General features: G+C 41.1%; 1 protein-coding gene across 2 annotated transcripts in view; it reads right to left on the minus strand.

The window, feature by feature from the left end:
• GASK1A (golgi associated kinase 1A) overlaps positions 1-26,627 on the minus strand; it is a 103,585-nt gene that overhangs the window by 38,858 nt on the left and 38,100 nt on the right. Inside the window, exons 1-3 of one of the 2 annotated variants that reach the window (XM_073630321.1) lie at positions 20,685-21,138; positions 14,112-14,215; positions 2,350-3,741 (exon numbers count right to left, since the gene is read on the minus strand). In XM_073630321.1, the coding sequence (XP_073486422.1) occupies positions 2,350-3,741; positions 14,112-14,114 (1,395 nt within the window). In that variant the 5' untranslated portion in view covers positions 14,115-14,215; positions 20,685-21,138. Of the gene's footprint in view, positions 1-2,349; positions 3,742-14,111; positions 14,216-20,684; positions 21,139-26,627 lie in introns of those variants that run through there. The other variant, XR_012244419.1, reaches the window with a different exon arrangement.

The raw sequence follows: 26,627 nt of genomic DNA on the forward strand, positions 1-26,627 counted from the left end.
TGTCCATTTTGTTCCTGCACAGCTCCTCCTCCTCTCCAGGCAGCCAGTGAATAAAGAGTGCAACATGCATTAAAATGACTTCGTCTTTTTTTCCCCCTCTCTCCCCCTTTCGGTTTTTCTTTTTTATTTATTACACAGTCAGATGTCGTACTATACAATATTATTGGTCCTCACTGCTCCTCGTATAGAGTATCACCATCTGCTCCTAGAAGGCGACGGTATGTTAGTGTCTACACTGGAAATGTTTCCAACGATAAACGGAAAGTGTGACTTGCATTGTATTACCCTATGTTGTGGACATCTGAAAGTTATCTGTGTATATTGTATTCTGTTAAAAGCAATAAAAACATGACTCTAAAATGACTTCATGCATGCTGACCTTTGTTTACATCTCCAGGAAATTTAGGAATTGCAGAGATGTAACGAATACAGAAATTACCTGGCAACCAGAACAAAATTCTGGCATTACTGGGTCAATTCCGGTAAGTTCCCAAGATTGACAAAAGTTTTTACAAATCTGTTCGATGAGTGCAAAAAAATACACATTGATTTTGTCAGGAATCTTGTGAGCCGATAACTTCCTGTGCTCTTTGCCTGTGCACAAGAATGGGTTATAAATGTGAGGTGGGGGATGGAGATGAGGAGAGGTCTGAGCTTATTGTAATACATCACAAATGAAGTAGACATGGCTGACTACACATGCTTAGGAATTCAGAGCTGTGTTGTAATGTCAAAGAGGAAGGCAGGAGCACACTATATTTCTGATACATCACAGTTATTTTGCTGTACTTGCCACATGTTTTAAAGTGGTTCTAAAGCCTTAAGGTTTTTTACCCTAATGCATTCTATGGTTAAAAAAAGCATTCTATGCTGCAGCATCCCCCTAGTCCCACCCTTTTTCTTACTGAGCCTGATCTGATCCAGCGATGTGCACGAGAGCGATTGCTCTTGCTGCTGTCTCCCTCCTCATTGGGCAGATTGATAGCAGGGGAAGCCATTGGCTTCCCCTGCTGTCAATCAAATGATGTGACGAGGGAGGGGGAGGGCCGATCCACCCACTCTGTGTCAATAAATGCAGACAGGGCAGTTTGTGAGTGAGCATGCAGGGGTGCCCCCATGGAAAGCAGGTTTCCGCGGTGGCACTCGCCGAAGAGGAGGGGCCTGGAGTGCCAGCAGGGGACCCCAGAAGAAGAGGATCGGGGTTGCTCTGTGCAAAAGCATTGCACAGAGCAGGTAAGTATAACATTATTGTTATTTTAATTTAAAAACAAGGGTTTAATATCACTTTAAGGGATAAACACATAGTGAAATGAGCATATATTTCAGAGATGTACTAAATGTGTATTTTTTCTTTTGCCTTTACATACATTTTAAGCAAATCGTTTTTTGTGACTCTGTTGCAAAGTTTATTACCTGGGGATCCTGCCAATTAACAGCAATAGGCTGACAACACTGCTTATTGCAATGCAGTGACTTTGTGTTGTCAGCCTGCAGAAGGAAGTGATTTTACTGGCATGATCTTGAGGTATGAAACATTGCAACAGATTCGCAAAAAAAAAAAAAAAAGATTTGCTTAAGAAAAGTATACAGCGAGGCATAATTGCCAAACATAATGAAAATTGTTTTGGAATTTACACACAGGATTTAACAAACCTGCTGCTTTTTGTCTTTTTCAAGTAAATGTGCGTTGAAAAGAAGCAATACAAAAGTATATAAAATAGCTGATATTTTAATTAAATAAACACTAGGAGCATTTCTGGCCCACAGGAAATTGGGCATTGTATAGAAAGAACATAGGGGGGGGGGGGTTAACTGGTATAGTGCCCTTATCTGGCCAACTCAAATGTAATAAAAAAAGTATTTCATTTTTTAAATGGCTGCCAATATAAAAGTTTACAGTCATATAAATATAGGTGGAGAACAACATGTGTTTCCAGTGTTGGCTTGCTGGGGAATTTTTTTTTTTTTTAGTGCAAGTTGAGCCAATGATGCAACACTGATTTCTCATGATAATACGTTCATTGAGAACCTGCCTATATATCTAGTCATTCTGTTTAACACTTAGTTCAGTGGTTCTCAACCTCAGTCCTCAAGTATCCCCAACGGGCCATGTTTTGGTAACTTCCCTTAGATAAAATAGCTCCTCTTAATACCATGTCATTGATATTGATTTAAAGCAGCTGTGCAAAGTAAAGGAAAACCTGAAAACATGGATCGTTGGGGGTACTTGAGGACTGAGATTGAGAACCACTAACAAAATTTATACATTGATCATTGTCTTCCAAATTTTCCTTTAAGATGCTTATGTGTATACAGTTTACTGATCTGAATGGACATAAAACATCATACCTGCAGGAGAAAATCAAACAAACCCAACTTGGCCCATTCTGTGTGCTTGATGCCCACGCATGGTGGAGTATCAATAGGTGTGACAGAGTCTTCCATGCCACATCTGTGTTTCAGCATTTCCTGATATGCCAACCAACCTACATCATGAGAGTTCTGGTCATTGTTAGTGTCATTTAAGTGCTTGATGTCTGGATCCCACCATACAATAGGCCTTGCAGCACCATTTGTGTACTTATATGGCAGTAAGTCACTTGTAAATATCCGAGCGACAGTTGGAAGACTGCGATTCAGTCCTAACACTCTATCAAGGTGAAATGCTAACACCTCATATAAATCACTGGGTCTTTTGATTAATCCACAGGACCCCTGTGCGCAGTGACTCTTTCTCTGGCAACTGCCTTCTAGCTGGCTTTGACACAAAGCAGCTTTAAGAACCTGTCCATGTGCAGGAATCCTGGACTTTGCAACAATCTCACCCTCTGCCAATAACTTCATCTTCTGTAAATCATCAGAAGAAAACCACGGGGGAGAATTTTCTAGGAATCCTTCACTTTTTACTGGTGGTGGCTTTAAATTCAATTTCAAGCAGTCTGATCTTAAATGTGTTTTTTGTTTTAGTAAAGTATCCTGGAAAAAAACAGTTTTACTGCTCAAGTTTTCTCTGGCACTTTCCCCATTCTTCACAGCGTCTGCTTTCGATGAGGTTGGAAACTTATCTAATAGAACTACGTGTTCATCAGTTTTCTGCATACCTGGCAGAACTGGGGAGTCATTTTTAAGTTTGATGCGCACTTTACTTTTAACAGTTTGTACTGGCTTAATCTTATGCAACATAGGTTTAGGAAAGATGTTCCTTTGTTTCAGGTTTTGGAGATCCTTGCCAGTAAGGAGACGTATCTGATCTTCTGGAAACCTTTCTACAAATTTATTTTCATTGGCTGCTAGTGTAATATTCTTTGGTCTAATTCCTGTGGCATTTCTTACAGTATGTGAAGGTTTTTTGACCATAGACTCTTTATCTTTGGTTTTATAATGGTTAGTTTTCCTTTGTGGTTGCTTGCTAAGCTGTTCTAAACTCTTCTTCTCCTTGCAGTCGCGGCTGCTGTTAGTATGTTTATGCGCGTCTTGGTGGTTTTTCTGCAGGCCAGACTCCCAGCTTCTGTGGTTATTATTTTGAGCAAGTTTAGGGATGAAGACCATAGTGTCAGCCCATAGCCTTTTGTGTCGAACCACTTTCCTGTGTTGTATTTTCTGCTGGAAATCAATGTTTTCAGCTATGTCTGCTGGCAATGCAGGAAAACTGTTAATTATCACCAAAGAAAAGGCAAACAGGAAGAAAAACCCCGCAATAGGCCTCCTCTTCAAACACATTCTGAACCACAACCTCAGGGCCTATAAGAAGAATCAAAGGCATGTGACTTACTAGTGAAATTAACATATTATATATATTATATAATATATTATATATTAATATTCATTGATAGTTACTGTACCGGTCACTGTTTTATAGCAAAAAAAATATAGAAAATCCACGCTAAGTTTATAAACCTAAAATCAGCCGGCTAAAAATTGTGATACCAATTCCTTTTATAAGTAGAAAACAAAGCAGCGCCTTTAAACATGTAACATAAAGTGCAACAAGTACAATGTGAAACAGCAAAAACAAATTGTGCACAAGGTACAAATATTACATCACTTATAATTCATCACATATAATGGGCGAGAGAAGAAACTGAAGTTACACTCTCTTAGAAGTGCAAAGAGTGCAATATAAAGTGCATATACCATGTTTCCCCGAAAATAAGACTGGGTCTTGTATTAATTTTGGCTACAAAAAACACACTAGGGCTTATTTTCAGGGGATGTGTTATTTATTTATGATATGTATAATAATGTACATGTAGCCATGGTGTGAGCACTACTGACAAACAATCCGCCAAATCATCCCACTGCCAGACTTCATACATCCTTTCCAGAGACAATGAACAGTCATTTGCAAGCTTTGTTTTTGTTGTTTTATTGGGAGGTACAACTCGGATAGGGATTGGGATATGGGATGCCCATAGGATAAATCATTGCCATCATGTTTACAGGTTTCAATATACTTTGATGATAATTAGAGCCTGAAGATAGGATGTGAACACTTGACTAAGTAGAAATCTTCCCCTGCAGCTCCCTGCAGACTGTTACTCCCTCTGCATCTCCTATGCAGACTATTGCTCCCTGCATCTCCATGCAGACTACTGTTAACTAAGAGTTCTCCATCCATCACCGGGACAGAAACCTCACTTTTGACCGTGTAGAAGTAATGGTCTTAGTTCTCTTCACCACCAGCCCAAACTTGCTTCTCCTTGCACTCTTGGTTTCCTCCTGCACAACTTGTAGTTACATTAGGGTATAACACATCCTCTTCTAATGGGTATGAAGAACTCACTCTGAATAAGCCCCTCTACTGGCTCTGGTGACTCGTTGCAACTAGGCCTGAGGTCTGCAGAACCTCTCCCCGGAGGCCTAGTAGGTTAAAATCTATGTTCTAGGAAATGGGCTACTGCTCCCAGCCAGTCTAACTTGCAAATCACGTGTTCCCGGCCACACTGATTTGACACACACATCCCCATAGTCTCTTCTCTGATCCAGGATTCTCCATCATCCACCGTGTGTATTGATGCAAACTCCATTAGTGACCCTGTACTAACAGAGTTCCCTTCACAGACTCCCTGGCACCTCCAGCCATTCACTGTGGTAACACTCACCGACCTTCCAGCCTTCCAGCCCTGAGTCCTTGATGAGGAATTTGCCTGGACCATGCGTTCCAACAGCTTCTCCTGCCATCTCTGCTCCAGGAGCTCCCTGACACCGACCGTGTGGTGACAGAGACATTGCCAACAACCGTGTAAAGGCAATGTTCCCTCACAGCTCTCCCCGGGCCTTCTCTTGCGATCCCACCCCCCACCCCCCCCAGATGGGGGTGCAGTCCTGCGGCTGTCTAGCACTCCATTCCTTACTTCACCCAGTCGACTCTCCTCCCCAGCAGCATGTGACCTCAGCATATATAGGAGGCCCGCCCCCTGACAATGCCAGTTGGGATTGGTCAGAGCTCCCACATGTGCTGTCTGCCACTCCAGCTCTAGGCCCAGCCTCCTCTTCTAGAACATTCTGGCTGGAAGCAGGGAAGGTGCCTCAGATCTGGAGCCCAGGTGGTCACACCCACTGCTACTCTAAACACTTCCAGCCCCAGAATCAAAACAGACAGGCCCAGCACGCAGCATAAGCCTGGCTAAATTTGCTTGTGCTGAATTAACCTAGTAAAACAACCCTTACTAGCACCTACCTTCTGGTAGAGGGTGCTACATACATTTATTCAAATACAGTCTTGTCATCCTTCTGGAAAAAAAAAAAATATATCCTGATCCTTTAAAGCATGATAGACAGCACAGTGCTTGTGCTGTGTCATTTACCCCTATCTGTGTTCTAACAAACATGGAATAAAACAATAATTTTTCTTCTTTTTTTAAGTTCCTGTGTCCCCTGTCTTCCCTCCCTCTCTCGCCCCGCCAGCTCAGGAGTACGCATGAAATTCTGTAATCCCAAAACCTTTGTTAAAGTCCTTGTAAAATGATGTAATCTGTTCTGTAAAAACATGATATAATGTGCAGTGCGTCTCCTTGTGTAACTTTATTGTTGAAAATACCTTAATTACAGCACTGCCGGGTGCTCACGCGACCTGCCGAAGGTCCTCTTCCCTGCTCCAAATACTGCAAATGGAGAGGCCAAGATTGCTTCTGGCGTCAGCCCCAGTCCAAGCACTGGAGAGGGAGGGGACGCTGACATCAGTGGGGAGGAGAGGAGGAGATCTCCTGCGGGTCACGTGAGCGCCCATTATATGCACATTATATAATCTTTTTACAGAATGGATTCCATGTTTTTACAAGGATATTAACTAGGGCTTATTTTTGGAGTAGGGCTTATATTGGGCCAAACACTATAATTGGCAAAAACACGTAAGGGTCTCGTCAATCTCGGCGTCCGTACGCACTTGTCACTGAGCATCGTTAGTGCTCTCTGGAACTATCAGCCTGATGAATTCCTTCTGCTGTGTAATCGAATTTGCCAATTTGTTGGAGTTTGAGCTTTTAATAAACATCACGTTTTTTTACAGACTTAACGATGGATAGATGTCTTTCTTTTCTGGCATCATACCAATATTGACAGTGGAGCAATGGTCCTCTTTCCCCGGCGGCAATTGAGCTTGTGAGCACATCACATGTGTTTTTGGCAATTATAGTGTTTGGCCCATCTGCTTCGGTAAGAGGCAGTATGATTATTACTATCTGGTGGTGGATTTCATCTTTTTTCCTTTGCACTTCAAGTCGGAGGATCACATTTCGATTGCTTTGTGATGGGATTTTTCTTTATCCATTGATGGACTGTATATCTGCTCCTTTTAGTGATGTGTGTTGTATAGACAGATGTATGCACTTTATATTGCACTCTTTGCACTTCTAAGAGAGTATAACTTCCATCTCTTCTCTCACCCATTATATATTTATGAATTATAAGTGATGTCATATTTGTACTTATTGCACAATTTGTTTTTGCTGTTTTATGGCATAGTCAAACTGTCAAATGTAAATATTGACAAAAAAAGTGAGCGCATACTTTATCTGCATTTAAAGTGTTACTAAACCCAGGATCCTGCATTCACTATATCTGGTCTCCCACAGTACACAGAACATGGAAATGCAGTTATTTTAGTAAATATAAACTGCTAAATACCTTTTCTCATTAGCAGTATATGGAAGTCTTGTGACTTCTATCAGTTCCTGGTAAATGTTGTAGCAGGAGTTTTCATACTGCACTGAGCTGTCCCATTAGGATCCCCCTGATCCTATGTCTGGACAGTGCTTATTGGCCCTGTGCTGATCAAATGCACTGTCCCAAGAAAAAAAAACTCTCCGGCAATGCACACCAAACTGAGCTTGTGCAGCCTGACTCCAAAGGCTCTGTACTACCTGGACCTGTCCTGGAGTCAGTGGAAGAAGAGGAGGATCTGTGCATATAAAATCAAACAGCCTTTTTTTACAATGCGGTGGATTAACCCCTTAGGTTCCACAGTGAGTATACCAAGCATGCTTTACTGCATATACAGACTGATTTTACTGTTGTGGGCTTTGTAACATTTTAAGCACTTCATACTTGGAATTTCTTCCACATATTTCCCCATATATAAGATATTTATATTATTTTAAAACTCTTAAATCTAACTCAAAGAAAAAATATCAAGCTTGTAGGGGGAAAAGAGACTGCCGAATCAGTACATTACATTCACCTTTATGTTCCCAACCCATCAATTTTCTTCTCGATATTGAGTCATAGAGACTTTGGGCTGCTGAAAATTTATAAACAGCAGATAAGAAAACTATTATATATTATTACCAATTTAGTCATCAATGTACTTTTAATGTTTACTCTGACTTGCAATTAATAGTTTTGTTTAGAGTTATGCTTAGAGATGAACCCCACTTTCAATAAAAAAAATACTTTATATGATCTACGATCATTCTGTAATTTAATACTATTAAAATTACCTCTATATTTCATTGTGATGCCACTTTGATTTTATATAAATTCTCTAAAATATCAATGTTAAAGGAGAAGTACAGCCAAAGCTTGTATGGATCACAGGAATTCAGTTTGTTCTGCACTCCTATGACCCGTTTACAACAGACAGCAGGCTGAAGTCCGCTGTTGGTTGATGTCACAGAGCTAGTCCAGGCTCGGGCAAGATCACGTCAATGATGTAGGGATCCACCCACATGCCTGGACCGGCACCCGGCTCAGCCTCTCAGCAAGCCACTGAGAGCCCGAGCCAGCCGATCCGGCCCCCTCCACAGTCCAGCGCACCAGGGAGCACGGGGGGGGGGGAGAGCAGAGAGCTGCTGACTGATGTGATCGCTCAGTTCTCAGTGTTAGTGGTGACGGGGGACAGATGCAGCATCGAACCGGATCAGATGCATCCACCTAGGTAAGTATGATTCTAAAAAAAAAAAAACAGCTTGGCCAGCTAAAGTAAGTTGAAAGAAAATAAACATAGACGTCGCAAGGAAGTTTGTCTGTTAACAAAAGGAGTGAATGTTATATTGTATTAAATTAAGTGAATTTATTAATTCCACATTTATTGCTCTGAAACCAAGAAGATCTAAAGAACATTTTTAGCTCAAGAGTCGAGCTTTTGGCAGTAGGATACATACATAATTCAAGCCACCAGCCAAAGCATACTCTTCTAAAGAAAAACTGCATTGTTCATCGCATGTTATGTAAGGTCTGTATAGACCATAAAACACAGAAAACAACCAGGATGGCTGATTTTTTCCAACATGAATGATTTATGTTTTGAGATTATATGTTTGAATATTTTTGTATTTTTTTTCCACTCTACGTGAGTAGGATTATGCTACAATATTTGGCATAACCTGACATTTTTTTTCTGTAGGACATGATGTGAACCTGTATTCCAAAATAAACTTTTAAAGTAAAAGAGCTATCAGATACCACAGAATGCCTTTTCTTACCTAGAAGTGTCTCTTTTGTGCCCCTAATTTATTTTAGATTTCTTTTATTACTGAGGCCTGACATTCCCTGACCTTATGGTTAAGCCCCTTTTTTACAAGTTTGCATAAAAGTTCATTTTAAGTGGTGAGATGTCCCCATTATACGTCTTGGTATGGTTTTTACCGACATTATAGTTTCACACCTCTGCTAAAAAAAAGAACCATGAGTAATCTTCCTGTTGTATTCTCAGTTTTTTTTAAATAAAAGTTCAACAAGAAAAGAGAGACAGCTTATAACTGTTGCAAGGTACTGGAAACTCAAATGTGGAGGACACATCAACAAAATGTAAGGTCAACTTAGAGTGTTAAAAGGGGGTACTTGCCATGCAGATCCAACCCCTGCCAACCACCCTTAAATATTGTAGCTGTGTTACTGATCCACCTAATTAATGGATTGTGATTTGTGTCACCTGCACACTGTTGACAGTGCTTGGACAATGTCTGCCCACTGATTTAATTGCTTCCCATATTGGGAACAGCTGCTAAGAGAACATTTGGAATGCACATAGAATGCCACCAATGCCAACATGGGCACCATATGCTCTTCTGCACCCAAATCCCATCTGAACACAGCCTTGGAGATACAAGAATCTATTAGATGATTTTACACCCTGGCATCTAATAAAAATCTTATTTATCCATTTTTGTAGGACCATATGCTGAAAACTACTCTACCACAGCTCTTGTGGATTGCTCAAATTGTCAGACTACTGTCCAGCTATATATAACCTTTTTCTTAAATCTGAACAAAAAACTATTATCTTTTTAAGACAAACTTTGGATGTGTGTTCTTTTCTTTGGTTGAAATAAGCAATCTAAAATACATTTTAATAAATCCAACAAATTGTGTGAAACTAGAAAAGGCAGGTAATGAAACCTTAGCAGGTACACAGTCAAAAAGGGGAAATTCTTTCTACTTATTACAGTTATTAATTATTACATGTGCAAACTGTTCTTTTTGGTTACAGATCTCAGAACATTTAAAATGTGTTTATTTCATGGTAATAATTATATAATAATCATAGAATAAATAAATGAACCCATATGTACTAGATTTCTTTATGTGTTTATGCACAATCCAATCCTTCTCCTTTTGTATTTCTCCACTATGAGATCATCTTATGTTGGGAGATTTAGATGGTCTTGTTAGTTTAATTCACTTGTTTGGCAAATAACATTCATCAGATAAGGTGATCCATATTCATGAAATTGTGTGACCTATCAGTTTTGGATATACTCTTGTGAATTTCTTTACTTTTATACAGTGGGGAGAACAAGTATTTGATACATTGCCGATTTTCAGGTTTTCCTACTTACAAAGCATGTAGAGGTCTGTAATTTTTATCATAGGTACTCTTCAACTGTGAGAGACGGAATCTAAAACAAAAATCCAGAAAGTCCCATTATATGATTTTTAAATTAATTTGCATTTTATTGCATGACATAAGTATTTGATCACCTCCACTCATTACCTGTATTAACTGCACCTATTTGAACTCATTACCTGTATAAAAGACACCTGTCCACACACTCAAGCAAACAGACTCCAACCTCTCCACAATGGCCAAGACCAGAGAGCTGTGTAAATACAACAGGGATAAAATTGTAGACCTGCATAAGGCTGGGATGGGCTACAGGACAATAGGCAAGCAGCTTGGTGAAAAGGCAACAACTGTTGGCGCAATTATTAGAAAATGGAAGAAGTTCAAGATGACGGTCAATCTCCCTCGGTCTGCGGCTCCATGCAGGATCTCACCTCGTGGGGCATCAATGATCATGAGGAAGGTGAGGGATCAGCCCAGAACTACACGGCAGGACCTGGTCAATGACCCAAAGAGAGCTGGGACCACAATCTCAAAGAAAACCATTAATAACACATTACGCCGAGATGGATTAAAATCCTGCAGCACACACAAGGCCCCCCTGCTCAAGCCAGCGCATGTCCAGGCCCGTCTGAAGTTTAACAATGACCATCTGGATGATCCAGAGGAGGAATGGGAGAAGGTCATATGGTCTGATGAGTCAAAAATAGAGATTTTTGGTCTAAACTCCACTCGCCGTGTTTGGTGGAAGAAGGATGAGTACAACCCCAAGAACACCATCCCAACCGTGAAGCATGGAGGTGGAAATATCATTCTGGCTGTTTTTCTGCAAAGGGGACAGGACGACTGCACCGCATTGAGGGGAGGATGGATGGGGCCATGTATCGCAAGATCTTGGCCAACAACCTCCTTCCCTTAGTAAGAGCATTGAAGACGGGTCGTGGCTGGGTCTTCCAGCATGACAGCCAGGGCAACTAAGGAGTGGGCCGTAAGAAGCATCTCGAGGTCCTGGAGTGGCCTAGCCAGTCTCCAGACCTGAACCCAATATAAAATCTTTGGAGGGAGCTGAAAGTCCGTATTGCCCAGCGACAGCCCCGAAACCTGAAAGATCTGGAGAAGGCCTGTATGGAGGAGTGAGCCAAAATCCCTGCTGCAGTGTGTGCAAACCTGGTCAAGAACAACCGGAAACATATGATCTCTGTAATTGCAAACAAAGGTTTCTGTACCAAATATTAAGTTCTGCTTTTCTGATGTATCAAATACTTATGTCATGCAATAAAATGCAAATGAATTACTTAAAAATCATACAATGTGATTTTCTTTTTAGATTCTGTCACACGCAGTTGAAGAATAGCTATGATAAAAATTACAGAACTCTGCATGCTTTGTAAGTAGGAAAACCTGCAAAATCGGCAGTGTATCAAATACTTGTTCTCCCCACTGAATATGTGTTTCTTTGCTTTACGTACAGTCTTATTAAATTGTTCTTGTTATGTTCAGTATTTTACGTTATCTCTCTGTTAAAAATTTTCTTTATGTTGGCTGCCTTCCAGAACGACAAATCAATATTAGTGTATCCTTCCACTTTAGGAATAGTTGTTTTTCCAATAACACGTTGGTTGAAAGTTACTTGCCATGTCATTTATTTAATACTTAAAAAAACCCTATGGAAATAACTTAAATGAACCAGTTTACTAGAAAGCACATCCAAACCTCAGCGTCCGCCAAGAGGGTCGCTGTGTAGTTAAACATTTTTACTGGCAGGTCTATACTTTGTGGATATCAACTGACCACTTACACTCACTCTTAAGCCAGATATGAGTGATAATTTAAAAAAAACGTATATTTGCATTCTTAATATATTTATGTTTTATAGCAACATCTGGAGGATGGTGGTTTTCCAGATACCTAGTATATTTTGTAATCAGTCATCTTCTGACTACAATAAGGCACACTGTATTTTATGATGATGTAGCGACTAGTTGTTTAGCCTTTTTCCCCAACAGAGCAGTACAGAGGCAGTACTCTTAGTAGATTCTTAAAGATGAACTTTACGAGCTGCATAGAGGGTTTTTCACTGTCAGGGTGATAAGGATGTGGCACTCTCTTCCACAATTGGTGGTGTCAGTGGGGAGTATTGATATTTTTAAAGCGGAGTTCTGCCGAAAAAAAAAAAATTAAAAGTCAGCAGCTACAAAAAGTGTAATAATCAGACACTCACCTGCCCCACGGTCCAGTGATGCGGGCGTACAAAGCCCCACTCCTCTCCCCCTCCTCTCCACGGCGCCGGCATTCTTCACAGCCGGGTACACACTGCGCATGCGCGAGCCACGCTGCAAATGGCCGGGCAAGTTTCTGGGACCTGTAACGTGTCCCAGAAGACTGCAGGGAGGGAGGGGGGAGAGGTGAACTTCCTTCCCAGCGCGGAGCCCTGGGAGGAAGTGGGAGCTGGATGCCCCTAAAAGGAGGGTATCCGCTCCCCCCCTGAAAAAAAAAATTACATGCCAAATGTGGCATGTCAGGGGGTCAGCGTCACTTAAAATGGAAGTTTGATTTTTGGGTGGAACTCCGCTTTAATGGCTGTGTGTTGAGGGGGCAGCAAATTTACACTGTTATACAAGCTGTACACTCACTATTTTACATTGTAGCAAAGTGTCATTTCTTCAGTGTTGTCACATGAAAAGATATAATAAAATATAAAATATTTACAAAAATGTGAGGGGTGTACATTGTACATTCACATCAGTCCCTACCCTCAAGGAGCTTACAATCTAAGGTCCCTAACTCACATTCATACATACTAGGGACAATTTAGACAGGATCTAATTAACCTACCAGCATTTTCTGTAATCATTCTTGTCCTACTGGTATAATTAACTCCTTCCAGACAGATACACAGAGCTTACATTTAAATTTATAGGTAGCTTACCAAATGCAGTAAGGCTTCCCTGTCAATAGGCTTAGTAAACTTTAGTTCTGTCAATGGTTATTATAGACAACTTACTGAATAGAATATGATACCCCGATCAAGGATAGTAGAGTAACAACCTCCCACATCCACACCAATTTTAAGTGAATTTAGAGAGTTGGCAAGCTCACTGGACTAGTCTATGTCCATACCTACAGATCATAGGCAGATAAGGAATTGCAATACAGTTTGGCTAATATTGTCTCAATATGAAAGCAGTCGTGAATAGGACATTAACTTGAGGCTTCTTTAGTGAAAATAGAAAGTGATATTAATGTGTTACTAACTAAACCCACAACAGTAAAATCAGTCTTGATATGCAGTAAAGCATGCTTGTTATACTCACCATGGAACCTAGGGGATTAATCCTCCACATTGTGTAAAAAAGCTGTCAGATCCTGTCTTCTTTAATCCTCCCCTTCTCCCACAATCCCCAATCCATTGTCTGATAGTACACACAGTTTGGTGTGGGAGGGTGCATGTGATCAGCACAAGGCCAATCAGCACTGCCAAGGCAGAGGGACAGGGGTCCTGCAACCTCTTAGGACAGTCAGGGGAGAATGAAAACTCCTCCTACAAGCTTTAACCAGTGCTGATAGAAGTTACAAGACTTCTGATGAGAAAAGGTATTTAGCAGATTATATTTTCTAAAATAATTGCATTTCCATGTTCTGTGTACTGTGGGAGACCATATATAGTGATTGCAGGGTCTTGGGTTTGGTAACACTTTAAAGGCTAAATTATTCTGTATTAAAATAAAGAAGATATATGGTATAACCTCTCAGTGGTTCTAATGTTTCCAATGCTACATAAGAGTGTTTTCATTGCTGTCCTGTAAGTTTCCTTGTTGGGGAGACTTACCATCACTTCTTGGCCAACTGATGCACCAGAAAGCAATTCAAAATCTGCCAATGGGGACACAGCAATAAAAACCCGACAGAGGTCCTACGTCTTTTGCAGTACACCTAAAATATAAAAAAAAGTTTCAGCTGGAGTCCCAGTTCAACTCAGTTTTATACTTACGTGTCCAGTAATTTGGAAAAAGTAAAACAGAGTTAAGCCTCGTACACACGGTACGATTGTTGGCCAACCGAGCGTCTGATTTTTGTCTTATGGGCGTGTGCCAGGATCTTGTCTTGCATAGTAACGGTACACAATTGTCGTGCAACAAACACAAACGTAGTGACGTACTACGAGGAATTTCAGCTCTTGAGCGCCACCCTTTGGGCCCCTTCTGCTAATTTCGTGTTTGGTGAGCACTGATTCCGAGCATGCGTGTTTGTACTTTCGACTTTTGTGACGGATTTGTGTACTGACCATACGAAAATCTGACGTCAAACCGTTGTCTGCCGAAAATTTACTAGCCTGTCATCAGTTGGACAACAATTGTCAAAAGGAGTGTACTAATGGTAAGATTTTAGGACAACAGTCTGTCAACAGACAACCCCCTGCCAACAATCGCATAGTGTGAACGAGGCATTACACATGCTTTGAAACTGACACGTATTACTCTTCTTCTATACCAAAGGTAATGTGGCGGAGAACTAATAGCTTAAACATTTGCTGGAGGAAAAAGACAGTGTCATATTTCCACAAAGGCATGCAGGAGCTGAATTGTGAAGGCTGCAAGTTTACGTCTCCCAATGACTGGCCTGCAGAGCACCTTCATGAAATTCCAAACTTCTCTTGAGCAGGAAAAAAAACAATTCACTTTACATCTTAAACATATTTCAAAAATCGTCTCCACAGCTGATTCACGTTAACGGCTTCTGGCAAAGATTTTAAACTCACTTTCCATAATAATATTTACTGAATGACATCCGTGGTGGTTCCATAGATGAATCCTCTATTTACATGCACCCTAAACATGACTAAATCAACTGATGCTACCAAAATGTCATATTTGCTATACAAAAAAAATGTAAAAAATAAATTATTGCACACAGAAATGATCATAAAACAGACACCTACACTGTATAATAACTATTATATATTATGTTGGTGAAAGAATGATGGATTGGCTGGGACTGCGCTGCTGCAAAGTAGAACACAGTGGAAACCCTCAGAACTGTTAATTATAATTTTTTTTTTTGGCCTACCAAGCCTTGTTATAAAAGTCCATGCTATATGAATTGCCTGCTCCTCCAATATTTCAAAATCCTCTGTGGTCTGGTAATAGGAACTTATCAGCTATACATAGATATCCACTTAAGCTCAGGTAAATTGTACCCCATTCATGGCCAGGCCAGGCCAAATTTCTTCATAAATTTAGGTCAAAATGTATTTTGTATAGTAATTACTTTGCGTGAACGTTATAGCATCTACAAACTATGGTATATACACTGTAATTTTTCTTTTTCTTATTTTTTATACCAGTAATAGTGGCGATCAGAGACTTATAGTGGGACTGTGATAGTGCCGGTGTCCTGTCAATTACTGCTTCCTGTCAAAAAATGCCTCTGATGGGTCTGCGCATGCGCAGTACCAAACGTCACTCCAGCTGCTATGTTGATCAGCTGGTGTGACACCAACATAGTGCATGCACAGATCGTCTGAGGCATTATCCGACAATATGCAAACAGCAGAGGGAGAATGTACTTGTCAGATTCTGCCTCGCTGTTGAGGGGTGGGTTTTCCGTGTGCTGAAGGGCGTGTTTTGTGTGTGTTGCAGGGCGGGTTCAGTGTGTTGAACGGCAGGTTTTGCCTGTGTCTAAGGGTTGGGTTGCAACACACACAAAACCTGCCCTTCAACACACTGAACCCACCCTGCAACACACACCCCGCAACAGCGAGGCATAATCTGACAAGTATGTTCTCCCTCTGCTTTTTGCAGATCTTCGGATACTGAATCTGATGATCTGCGCATGCGCTGTGTTGACGTCACGCCAGCTGATCAACATATCAGCTGGTGTGACGTCAACACAGCGCATATCACATATCATAGCACATAGCACATATCATAGCAGACCCATCGGAGGCATTTTTCGATGGAGCACCCCCATCCCGGAAACCACATCCGATGTACAGGTACGTTATTGCGCCTGTATGGGCCACCCTACCGCAGTAAATGTACTGTGGCAGGTTCAGAAGCAGATATGCTGATTTCATAGGTGAGCATGAAATCTGTGCTTTCCTATAGCGATACTTAAGCTGGGTTCACACCTATGCAAATTGGATGCAGCTTTCCCCACATCCAATTCGCATAGCGGGGGAATATGACCGACTCTCTATGGAGCCGGTTCACATGTCTCCGGGGCGGCTGCGGAGTGCACTGCACAGAAAACACTGTGCGTCTTTGCCTCAGTTTCAGGGCCGAATTCAGGCGTTGCTGTGTGATCTACGGCCGGTTTAGGTGTGAACCGAGCCTTAATCATCTCTACATTTTGACTCTAACTCCAGACTAGTTAGATTAGTTGATCTAACAAGGATATGAAACTCATCAGACCAATCCTTCAAGTCAAGTAATTGTTGTTTTGCCACCATGTAAAGCGATCTGCTCAGTGATCCAGTAAATGGGTCCTGCGGATCACTTACAAGTTCACTTCTGTGATGCCCTTTTTTGGACCATTTTTAGTTCAAACTAGAATGTAGTAAACCCCAAATTTTGGAAATTTTCTACCATAATGCATATCCAAAAGTCCACATACACTAACAGTATATATATATATATATATATATATATATATATATATATATATAATATATATATAGTAATTCCCTATTGGTCTGTTACATAGCTGACTATACTCTGAAATAGGACATGGGATGCTGATTATCGCCCATTGGATACTGATTACTGCCCTTTCTCTTCTCCAGCATTACAATGCTTTGAGGTCCAGTCACACAATCCATATGCCACACTCCAATGCTCCTACGTTGCAACACACTGCAGTGCACCACAACAGACAGCGTGCACTACATTTTTGTGTTTTGAGGTTTTGTTTTTATCTGGGGATCTATTCGAGCGGAGGTCAGTAACCTGTAGATCGCAATCTACCAGTAGATCGTGGACAGGTGACTGGTAGATCACGGCCTGGGCTTGCTGACCCACCATCCCAGAGCATCAAACAGAGTGCAATGCAGAGGAACTAGTTGGAGCTGTAGTAGGGAACAAGAGCCCATGCAGATTGGCCCCATTTACAGTATATACTCGAGTATAAGCCGAATTTTTCAGTACATTTTTTTGTGCTGAAAATGCCCCCCTTGGCTTATACTCGAGTCAAGCACTTTTCTGCAGCAGAGAATGACATTTTCCAAACCAAATTTGGTGCCCCGTATCTCTGGACCACTTGGTGCTAGGAACCCAGTGGAACGAGCACTACAACATAACCAAAGCTGGCGTTCCTAGCACGAAGTGGCCCCGAGATACGGGGCCCCAAAGTCGGTTCGGAAAATGTCATTCTCTGCTGCAGAAAAGTGCTTGACATATTCCGAACCAATTTTAGGGCCCCGTATCTCATGGGCCACTTGGTGTTATGTTGTAGTGCTAGCTCCACTGGGTTTGCACACCAAATTTGGGGTTCCTAGCACCAAGTGGTCCCCGAGATATGGGGCCCCAAAGTCAGTCAACTGTGTCCATTTGCAGCAATGTAATTTCGGGACCCAGAGACCCCAAATTTTGGCTGCAGCTAGGGGGCATCTAGGAACCCTTAACTACCGAGTTTGAAGTTGGGGGGACCTATGGCTGCAAATGGGCACAGTAAGGCTGCAAATGGGCATTGTTGACCCTCTTTTCCACTTACAGTAGCTGTGCATTTCTCACCCTTGGCTTATACTCGAGCCAGCAGAACAGGGAATGAGGGGAAATCTCTCCAAAGGAGATATGACTGGCAGTAAAACCTGAAAAGGAGCTAATCCTTCCCCACGCTATACATAACAAACAAAAAATTAATCACAAGGACTCACAGAGAGTTAAAGATTGTTGAAGGAGAGACCCAACTAAGGCAAAACTCATTCAAATGTGTTACAGTTGCTACTATTTATCATGTACATATGTGTTGCATCAGCGCACTTTTACAATTGATGAGCAGTGCACTGAGGTGCCATTCATTTAGAATGGCATCCCAACAAACAATACAGTGAACTGGAACAGTGCTACAGTACAATGCACATGGTGCACAGTGTTGGTGCACTACATTTAAAAAATGGTCATGCTCCTTTTTTTGTGCGTTAAGGTGCACTGCCAGCAAAATCAAAATGAATAGGCGACAGTACATGCCATAATCAAAAAAAAAAAAAAAGTTTTGCCTTTAGTTACATTTTAATGCAAATCATAGTGTGACTGGGCCCAGTAAAGTTTAGGTCTATATGTAGCAAAACAATTGTTCTCTCCGTTCTCTCTTTTTCTATTAAAAAAAAGATCAAATATTATATATTGAGAAAACATCTATGGCCCTCCCTGTGCTAAGGATGAGCTGTGCTACATTCCATTTAGCTGTTACAAGACCTATCCTCAATCCCCCCCCCCCCCCCCCCCCCGCCCCCAACCTTTTTCTAATCTCACCTTCCCTCCTACCTTAGCAAATACTGTAAAACTATACAGTCATCAGCTAGTGCCCTAGGTAATGACTTTTACAGGCCAGCTGTTATTTATTATCTTCTCAACAAACTGAACAAGCCTTTAACCACAGAAATCTATTCGGAGAATTGGCACTTTTCAACTCCCCCTTTTTTTTTATTAGTTTACACATCAACATTTAAATTAACTGAAAACTGTACATAAACAGTGATCAAAGCTGTGACATGTACATGTCAGCATTTCTGGGTACAGAGCATGTGTCAGTTTATGTCTATATTAAATCCGTACAGTCTCTGGAAATGCCATGTAAGCAACACATTTCAGTTGGCAGACTGATCCACAAATCGCAGCAAATAAAGGTGGCTTTCCAACTGTCCCTGATTTCCAAAGACAGCCTTGTATTGTATGAAAAAGTAACCGTTGAAACTGGTGCCTTTTTTTTATACATGGTTAGAGATACAGTATCAGTGCAGACATAATAAAATAAATAATATATATATCATTTAATAACTACAATTGCACATAATGCTTTGTGATTCTTTGATAAGCTAACTCAACATGAAACTTGCAATTTTGTAAAACATTGCTATAATGCAACAATCCCCAAATGTATATTTAAGCAAGTTATGGACTCTTATACCAATACGTAAAAGAAATTGTGTTCAGAAACTCAGATCGAGCTTTTTAACATTCTAACTACACTGATCCTTAAAAAGTCATAGAATTCTTTAGTGTCACTCTATGATTAAATGCTGTTCAGCATAAAATGCCTAAGAACGTTTAAGTGTCCCTGATGTAGTTCTGTTGAACCATCAATAATTGGACAGCATATTGGCATTGGTATGGGGTGCAACTTTTTTTCACTTTCATCAAAATCCTTTTGTTACTTTATATAACAAATGATTTAGTAAAGAGAGTATAATGGGATTTTTAAGGTGCCACAGAAAAATTACAAACGGATATATTAAAAAAAATCTAATTTATTAATACAGAGATAAAATCATCAGGATATCATCATACAATAACCATATGATAGATGGACAGAAGTAACTTCTTGCTCTACATGTTTCGCCATACAATGGCTTCCTAAGGAGATCTCAGGTAGCTACTGCATGTATGGTCACTACAGGTTGAGAACAATATATTAGAAAATGCATAATTGATGTAAAACATCACATCATAATACAAGTATATGAACAAATCAAAAAAATCTAAAAAATGCACTGGATAAGAAAATAAACCCAATGCGTTCCCACCTGAACAATGATACGTGTCCTATATAAACAGATGTACAGTATATGTAGAGCAAGAAGTTACTGCTGTTCATCTATCATATGGTTATTGTATGATGATAGCCTGATGATTTTATCTCTGTATTAATACATTTGATATATTTTTCTTATATCCATTTGTAATTTTTCTGTGGCACCTTAAAAATCCCATTATCCTCTCTTTACTAAATCTATGTCAATTTAGGGACGTGGTGCTGTTGATTATCCAACATCCAGCAATTAATAATATTTATATAACAAATGTAATTCACCTATAGTAAACAGGGGCATAAAAGTAAAAATCAGATCTTGTTGGGGTCAGCGGAAGTGGAGAATAGCTCATGACAGTGACCACATTGTCACCCCCACAGGCACTGGAAGGGTTATGTGAAATGTATATGACCTAGATTGTGAGCTCTAGCGAGCAGGGCCCTCTGATTCCTCTTGTACCAAATTGTAATGTAACTGTAATGTCTGCCTTCATTTTATTAAGCGCAAACTGTTGGCGCTATATAAATCCTGTATAATAATAATAATGACAAATGCTGTAAGCTGATGCCTAGCAATGCTGAACACAATGCCTGGCCACTCACCATACACTCATCACTATAGCAAAAGCAGCTTCACAGACTGAGCAATCCATACCATGTCATATAGCACAGTGAGCAAGGCTGAACGGCCATCCAAAGTAGTCGTGTGCCCTTCTTCTGGACCTCTTTTCCATAGGCAGACAGTGCCTTGTCCTCTTTTTTTCCTTAGGATCCTACAAGTGCTTCATAAGTTGGGAAGATCAGATTCACAAGGCTCACACTCCTGCAGCAAGCTGTTTGTATTCCCTCTGCAAATCCCATCCAGATGCGTTGAAGACAATGGTTACTGTTTTCAAACTGTCTGCTTATTTTGTATAAAAACTTTCGAGCTGGCGGTATTACCCCTGCAACTACTTCTGTTAAACAACTAAATAGCTTATTAGCTTCCTGCTTCCATTTATAAGTTCTGAGATGATTAGATCCCCCCTCAGGGCTGAGTGTGCTGGATCAGCCAAATGATTTGTGTCATTCAGTACAGCAAAGGCTGCAGCCAGCTCAGACCAGACTGTGAACAGGAGGAGAGGGTGGGATGGAGGTGAGGCAGAGGAGGGGGTGGGTGATGTTTCAAAGGGGTCTGGCAGAGGCAGCAAGGAAGGAGTCGCTCCTTTATTTGAGGAAGATCTTTTTTTTTCACAATAGAAGTCCCTTTTTTTCCTTTATTAAAAAATTTGGAGAAAGACCTTTAATAAACTGATGGCTTCTGCAAAAAAGCGATGTCAATGCCACATACTTCTGCTTCAGGATATTACAGTATTGTCTTATCTGGGATGAATTAAGTGGATCTTTTTTTCTAGTTATAGACAACAAGGGAAAGGGATACAACTTCTGACAGATTTTCTTTAATTTGTGTCCGTGTCACATTTGGAGAGATTCTCCTCCACTCTGTGCCCCGGAGACAACACAGTAAGAGAAAGTTCCTGAAAGTGAGATGTCTTTCCATTTTTAGCAGTTGTCACCAAAACAGGTGTCCCCATTGTAAGGCCTCCCCTTCCGGTGACAAATGTAACATTTTCTATTACAATTAGATTACCTCTCACTTTCTGTTCTGATGACAAAGGTTACCATAGCAGGAAACATGGTCCACTAAAGCTGTAGCTCTGCTCTAGGTATGTGTAGCCCATCCTCGTAAGAGCAGCTGGATTTGATTGCAAGGTAGTTCTTCTACTATCTTCTACCAGCGGTGACACCCTGGATGGTTTCCGGAAACCACAGCTTAAATGATAAGTTTACTTTTACAGAAGATGATTTGTACATCGCACACCTCATTAGCAGCCCACATGACTGAGCTGACCAATGTGAATCTCTTCTGAGTCTTCTCCCTGAAGTGACCATGCTGACCAAGGACTGTTAGCTATTGCAAGTATTACAATGCTTACAAGCTCCAGGGTTGCTAATGCAGTAAACGATTTATTGTCTGTACTCATAGCTCCCAACTGTCACTGATTTTGAGGGACTGTCCCTGATTTGCAGCAATGTCCCTCTGTCCCTCTTTCCTCCTCATTTGTCCCTCAGTTTGGTCTGATCTATATAGTTGTATATAAAATGCACTTTTTATCTTTCAAAAGTGTTTCCCGTGTGCTAAACCTTATGTACAATGTCTTAATTGCTACATTTGTAAATTTCAAAACCAGGATAAAGGAATAATTATAGGCGTGCGCACAGGGTGTGCCCAGGCACACCCTAATCACCCTGTGCACATTAGTGATATTGCTCTCTGTAGCAGCAGAAACAGGGGAAAGATCTCCCTCTTACTGGCTCTGCCATAAGAGAAGTGTTTATGCTCTTCTCTTTCATTGTGCCGGCAGGGAGATCAATGTGCCAGGGTCATATATATGTAGACACCCACACACGCATATGTGTTTGAGCTTAAGGGTGCACACCCTAATGCAATAGGCTGCGCACGCCTATGGGAATAATAGTAGTAAAAAAAAGCACTTGTGGGTTAACAAATCTTTTTATTTGTTACGTATAATTCTCCTTTAAGAGGGCGTGGCAGGGGGTGTGTCCTATGCCTACATACATTTGCTAATAGGTGTCCCTCATTCCCATCTCAAAAAGTTGGGAGGTATGATGACACATCTCCTTACTACAATGCTGTGGGCTAGTAAGCATTGGCAATGAGTGAGGAGCTCCCATCCGGGGGATGGCACCTGCCTAGTTTTGAGCCAGAGTTCAGTTTCAGAGACTGCATTTTATTTGAAAACCTCTGTATAAGATTTTAGATTCTATAATAAATTAAATAAATTATTTATTTATTTTTTTTTTTTTTTTAATTATTCTCTTGATAATAATAGAGACCTTTTTTTTTTAATCTGAGGTCATCTTTTATTAACCTGGTCTAAGTTGGTTTTATCCCTTCTTATACAATGTATGATGTAATCTTTTGAGTAGTTAGATCCATGCTAAAATTGTTTTAGTTAAACTACTTTTATTTTATGTTGGAACTACAACTCAATATTATTACCATATATGTGATCTTTTCTTTTGCTGCCACCATATGTACTTATGTATACTAATTGTTAAAATTCAATAAACAAATTTGACAACAAAACCTCTGTTCCCTGCCGTTTTTGGGGAGCTGTAAAGGATAGGTGCAGGCTGATGCAAGTTGAGTGACTCTGCAGTGGCCCCCCCAAAGATGAGTCACTCAGGTTGCTTCCACCTGTGTCCCACCCCTTGTAGTCAGTTTGTTGCCCTCTGCTGAACAGGAGGAACCATGGGGGAGCTAAAGGTAAGGAGCTGATCAAGGGAATTTTTGCTTGAACCCCTCTGACCCGTTCTCAGTAGCTTGAGGTGACTGTTGCAGCTCTGTGCACTTTTGTCTACAGGTTAGCAGCTACTGGTGTTGGATGTTGAGGATGCTTGTGGCTCCTGTGCCTTTTAAAAGTGGAAGTTTATTGAAAATTGAGGAAAGAAGTAACATTCAATACCAGCACCACATCTTCCATACAGCATAGGAGAGCAATCAGTGAGCAGAGTCCTCAGCTAGAAGGGAGAGGGTTGGTGATGGAATTTATCCATGCAGACCAGATTGTTTCATGTGGCCTTTAATCAAACATGTCTGTTGGCACACGGGGAGCACATTCTGGATAGTGGTACACCATTCCCCATAGAAGGGGGGGAAGTTTCTCACCTAGCATAGTAGGATGCATAGGAAAAAATATATATATTTTGGCAAGATCATCCAGATTGCTCAATGGGAAGACCCGTGGGTCCAATCAGGGGTAAACCATATACTGTGGATAATCTAGCTACCCCCTGATACTAATTCAGGATTCAAGGACAACTCCAGACCATGTGATAAAAGGTGCCTATCTCAGTTGACATTGGCTTTATATAGGAGAGGTGGTAGGGTAGATGTGATGCAATCTCTGGGGTATAGTATGAAGAAAGTTCAACAGAATAAATTGGTCTTTAGCAGAGATAGTCAATTTGGTATCTTCTTATGTATTTGAGCTTCTGATCTATGACTCTTAACCAATCATATCCAACTTTATTAATCACTTCAGCTCCGGAAGATTTACGCCCCTTCCTGACCAAGCCATTTTTTGTGATATGGCACTGCATTACTTTAACTGACAATTGCGCAGGTGAGCGATGCTGTATCCAAATAAAATGTATGTCCTTTTTTCCCACAAATAGGGCTTACTTTTGGTATTTGATCACCTCTGCGTTTTTTATTTTTTGCGCTATAAACAAAAAAAAAAGTGACACTTTAGAAAAACAACATTTTTTACTTTCTATAATACACTTGCTATAAAACACATCCAATAAAAATTTAAAACACAAATCTAATTTCTTCATTAATTTAGACCGATATGTGCTCTGCTACATGTTGTTGGTAAAAAAAAATGGCAATAAGTGTATAATGATTGGTTTTCACAAAAGCTATAGTGTCTACAAACTATGGGATATATTTATGGATATTTTTTTTCTACTAATAATGGGGGCAATCAGCGACTAATAGCGGGACCGCGATATTGCAGCGGACAAATTGGATACCAACTGACACTTTTTTGGGGACCAGTGACAGTATTACAGTGATCAGTGCTAAAAATATACACTGTCACTGTACTAATGACACTGGCGGGGAAGGGATTAACATCAGGGGCGATCAAAGGGGTAACTGTGTGCCTAGCTGGTGTTTCAGTGTAGTGGGGGAGGTGCTTTTACTAGTGGAAGGCATGAATCAGTGTTCCTGCTTTACAGGAACACAGGATTTATGCCTTCTGACAAAATGACAGTCTACCTTGTTTACATAGACAGGTCGCCGCTCTGCCTGTGTACAGAACAATCAGCAGGTGCTGGCAGACATGCAATGCATTCCTGTACAATTCACATGCAATTCAGTGCGATGCAATTTGATTCCATTCATTTTGAATGGGCTCAAATCGCACTGCATTGCACCAAAAACGTGCATGTACTTTTTTGGAGCCGCACCGCAACCAGATCGCATAGTCGTTTTGAGCCAAGCAAGCTGCGGCAGGCAGACGCATAACAATTGGGGTGACATTAACTTTGTATTGACACCCACAGTGGATCGCAAGGGCAGTGCAATTGGAAAGCAGTGTGGGAAATTCACATGAACCAAGGGTATTTCCCACACCACGTTAATGTGAACCAAGTATTATTGCAGTTGTCTGGTACAAGGGCAACCCACCTGCTCCGCTTACATGTTTCTTTGGGATTAAGCTGTTACCAGAGTGAAAGGTGTAAGAGGAGCAGGTGGGTTACCCTTGTACCAGTCAACAACAGTAAGGCCCCTTTCACACATACATGTACGTTTTGACGGACTCCGCTTGCTCAGCAGGGATCACTCCATTGATCTCCGCTGAGTCGGCGGATGACAGGTCTGTCTCTGCTCACTGTGCAGGGTTGGACCTGTCAGAGTTTAACTCTCCTCTATGGGGGATTGAATGAAAACTGACCGCCTGTCCATTTTCATATGATCCAATCCCCCAGACGAATGGAAAATAGGGTTTCCATCCCTCTGGATTCAGCAGATCGTAGCGGATTGAGTGTCAGCAGACATGTTACCGCTGACATCCAGTGCTCCATAGACCTGCATGGAGCGTCCGTTCAGGTCCACCTAAAAAACTGACAGGCGGACCTGAAAAAAGTGTGTAAAAGGGGCCTTAAACTCATTTTAGGCTTTTAAGAAGCAGAGCGGCTCTTCATTTGTATTTGGTGCTATAATTTACAGCAGGTCACAGCCTGCTCAGAGCCAGCACCCATCAGTTGGTGGTGCGAGGATGGAAGGCTTGGAGTAGAGTCATTGGAACTGTAAGCAGCATTTTAACCACTTAAAGTCCGCCCCATAGCAGTTTTACTGCCACAAGGCGACAACTCTGCTCTGCACCAAGTATATACTGTATACACGTGATCCAGAACATGCATGCACGCCGTCGCCAGCTTCCTCCCGCTGTGATCACACACAGCAGGAGCCGAGCGGCGGGTACTGCACACTCGATATCTACTGATCATCAGTCAGAGAGACAGAACTGCAATCTGCCTATGTAAAAGGCAGTGTCTCTGCAAAGCAGGGACTATTATCCCCTATGGCTCCCCTAGTAAAAGCACCTCCCACAGTTTAGAAAAACACTGGTTAGGCCCACAATTAACCCTTTGATCGCCCCCGGATGTTAAAGCAGTAGTAAACCGCACCAAATTTTTTTTTTCAACCCTGCAAGGTAAAGGCATAAATGTGCTAGTATGCATCGCATACTTGCACATTATGAAATATACTATATTGTCAAAAGTATTGGGGCGCCTGCCTTTATATGTACATGAACTTTATTGGTATCCCAGTCTTAGTCCGTAGGGTTCAATATTGAGTTGGCCCACCCTTTGCAGCTATAACAGCTTCAACTCTTCTTCCTGTGAAGGTTGTCCACAAGGTGTAGGAGTGTGTCTATGGGAATGTTTTACCATTCTTCCAGAAGTGCATTTGTGAGGTCAGGCACTGATGTTGGACGAGAAGGCCTGGCTCGCAGTATTC

This window comes from Aquarana catesbeiana, linkage group LG05, assembly GCF_042186555.1.
Source record: "Aquarana catesbeiana isolate 2022-GZ linkage group LG05, ASM4218655v1, whole genome shotgun sequence".
In the NCBI taxonomy this organism is placed as follows: domain Eukaryota; kingdom Metazoa; phylum Chordata; class Amphibia; order Anura; family Ranidae; genus Aquarana; species Aquarana catesbeiana.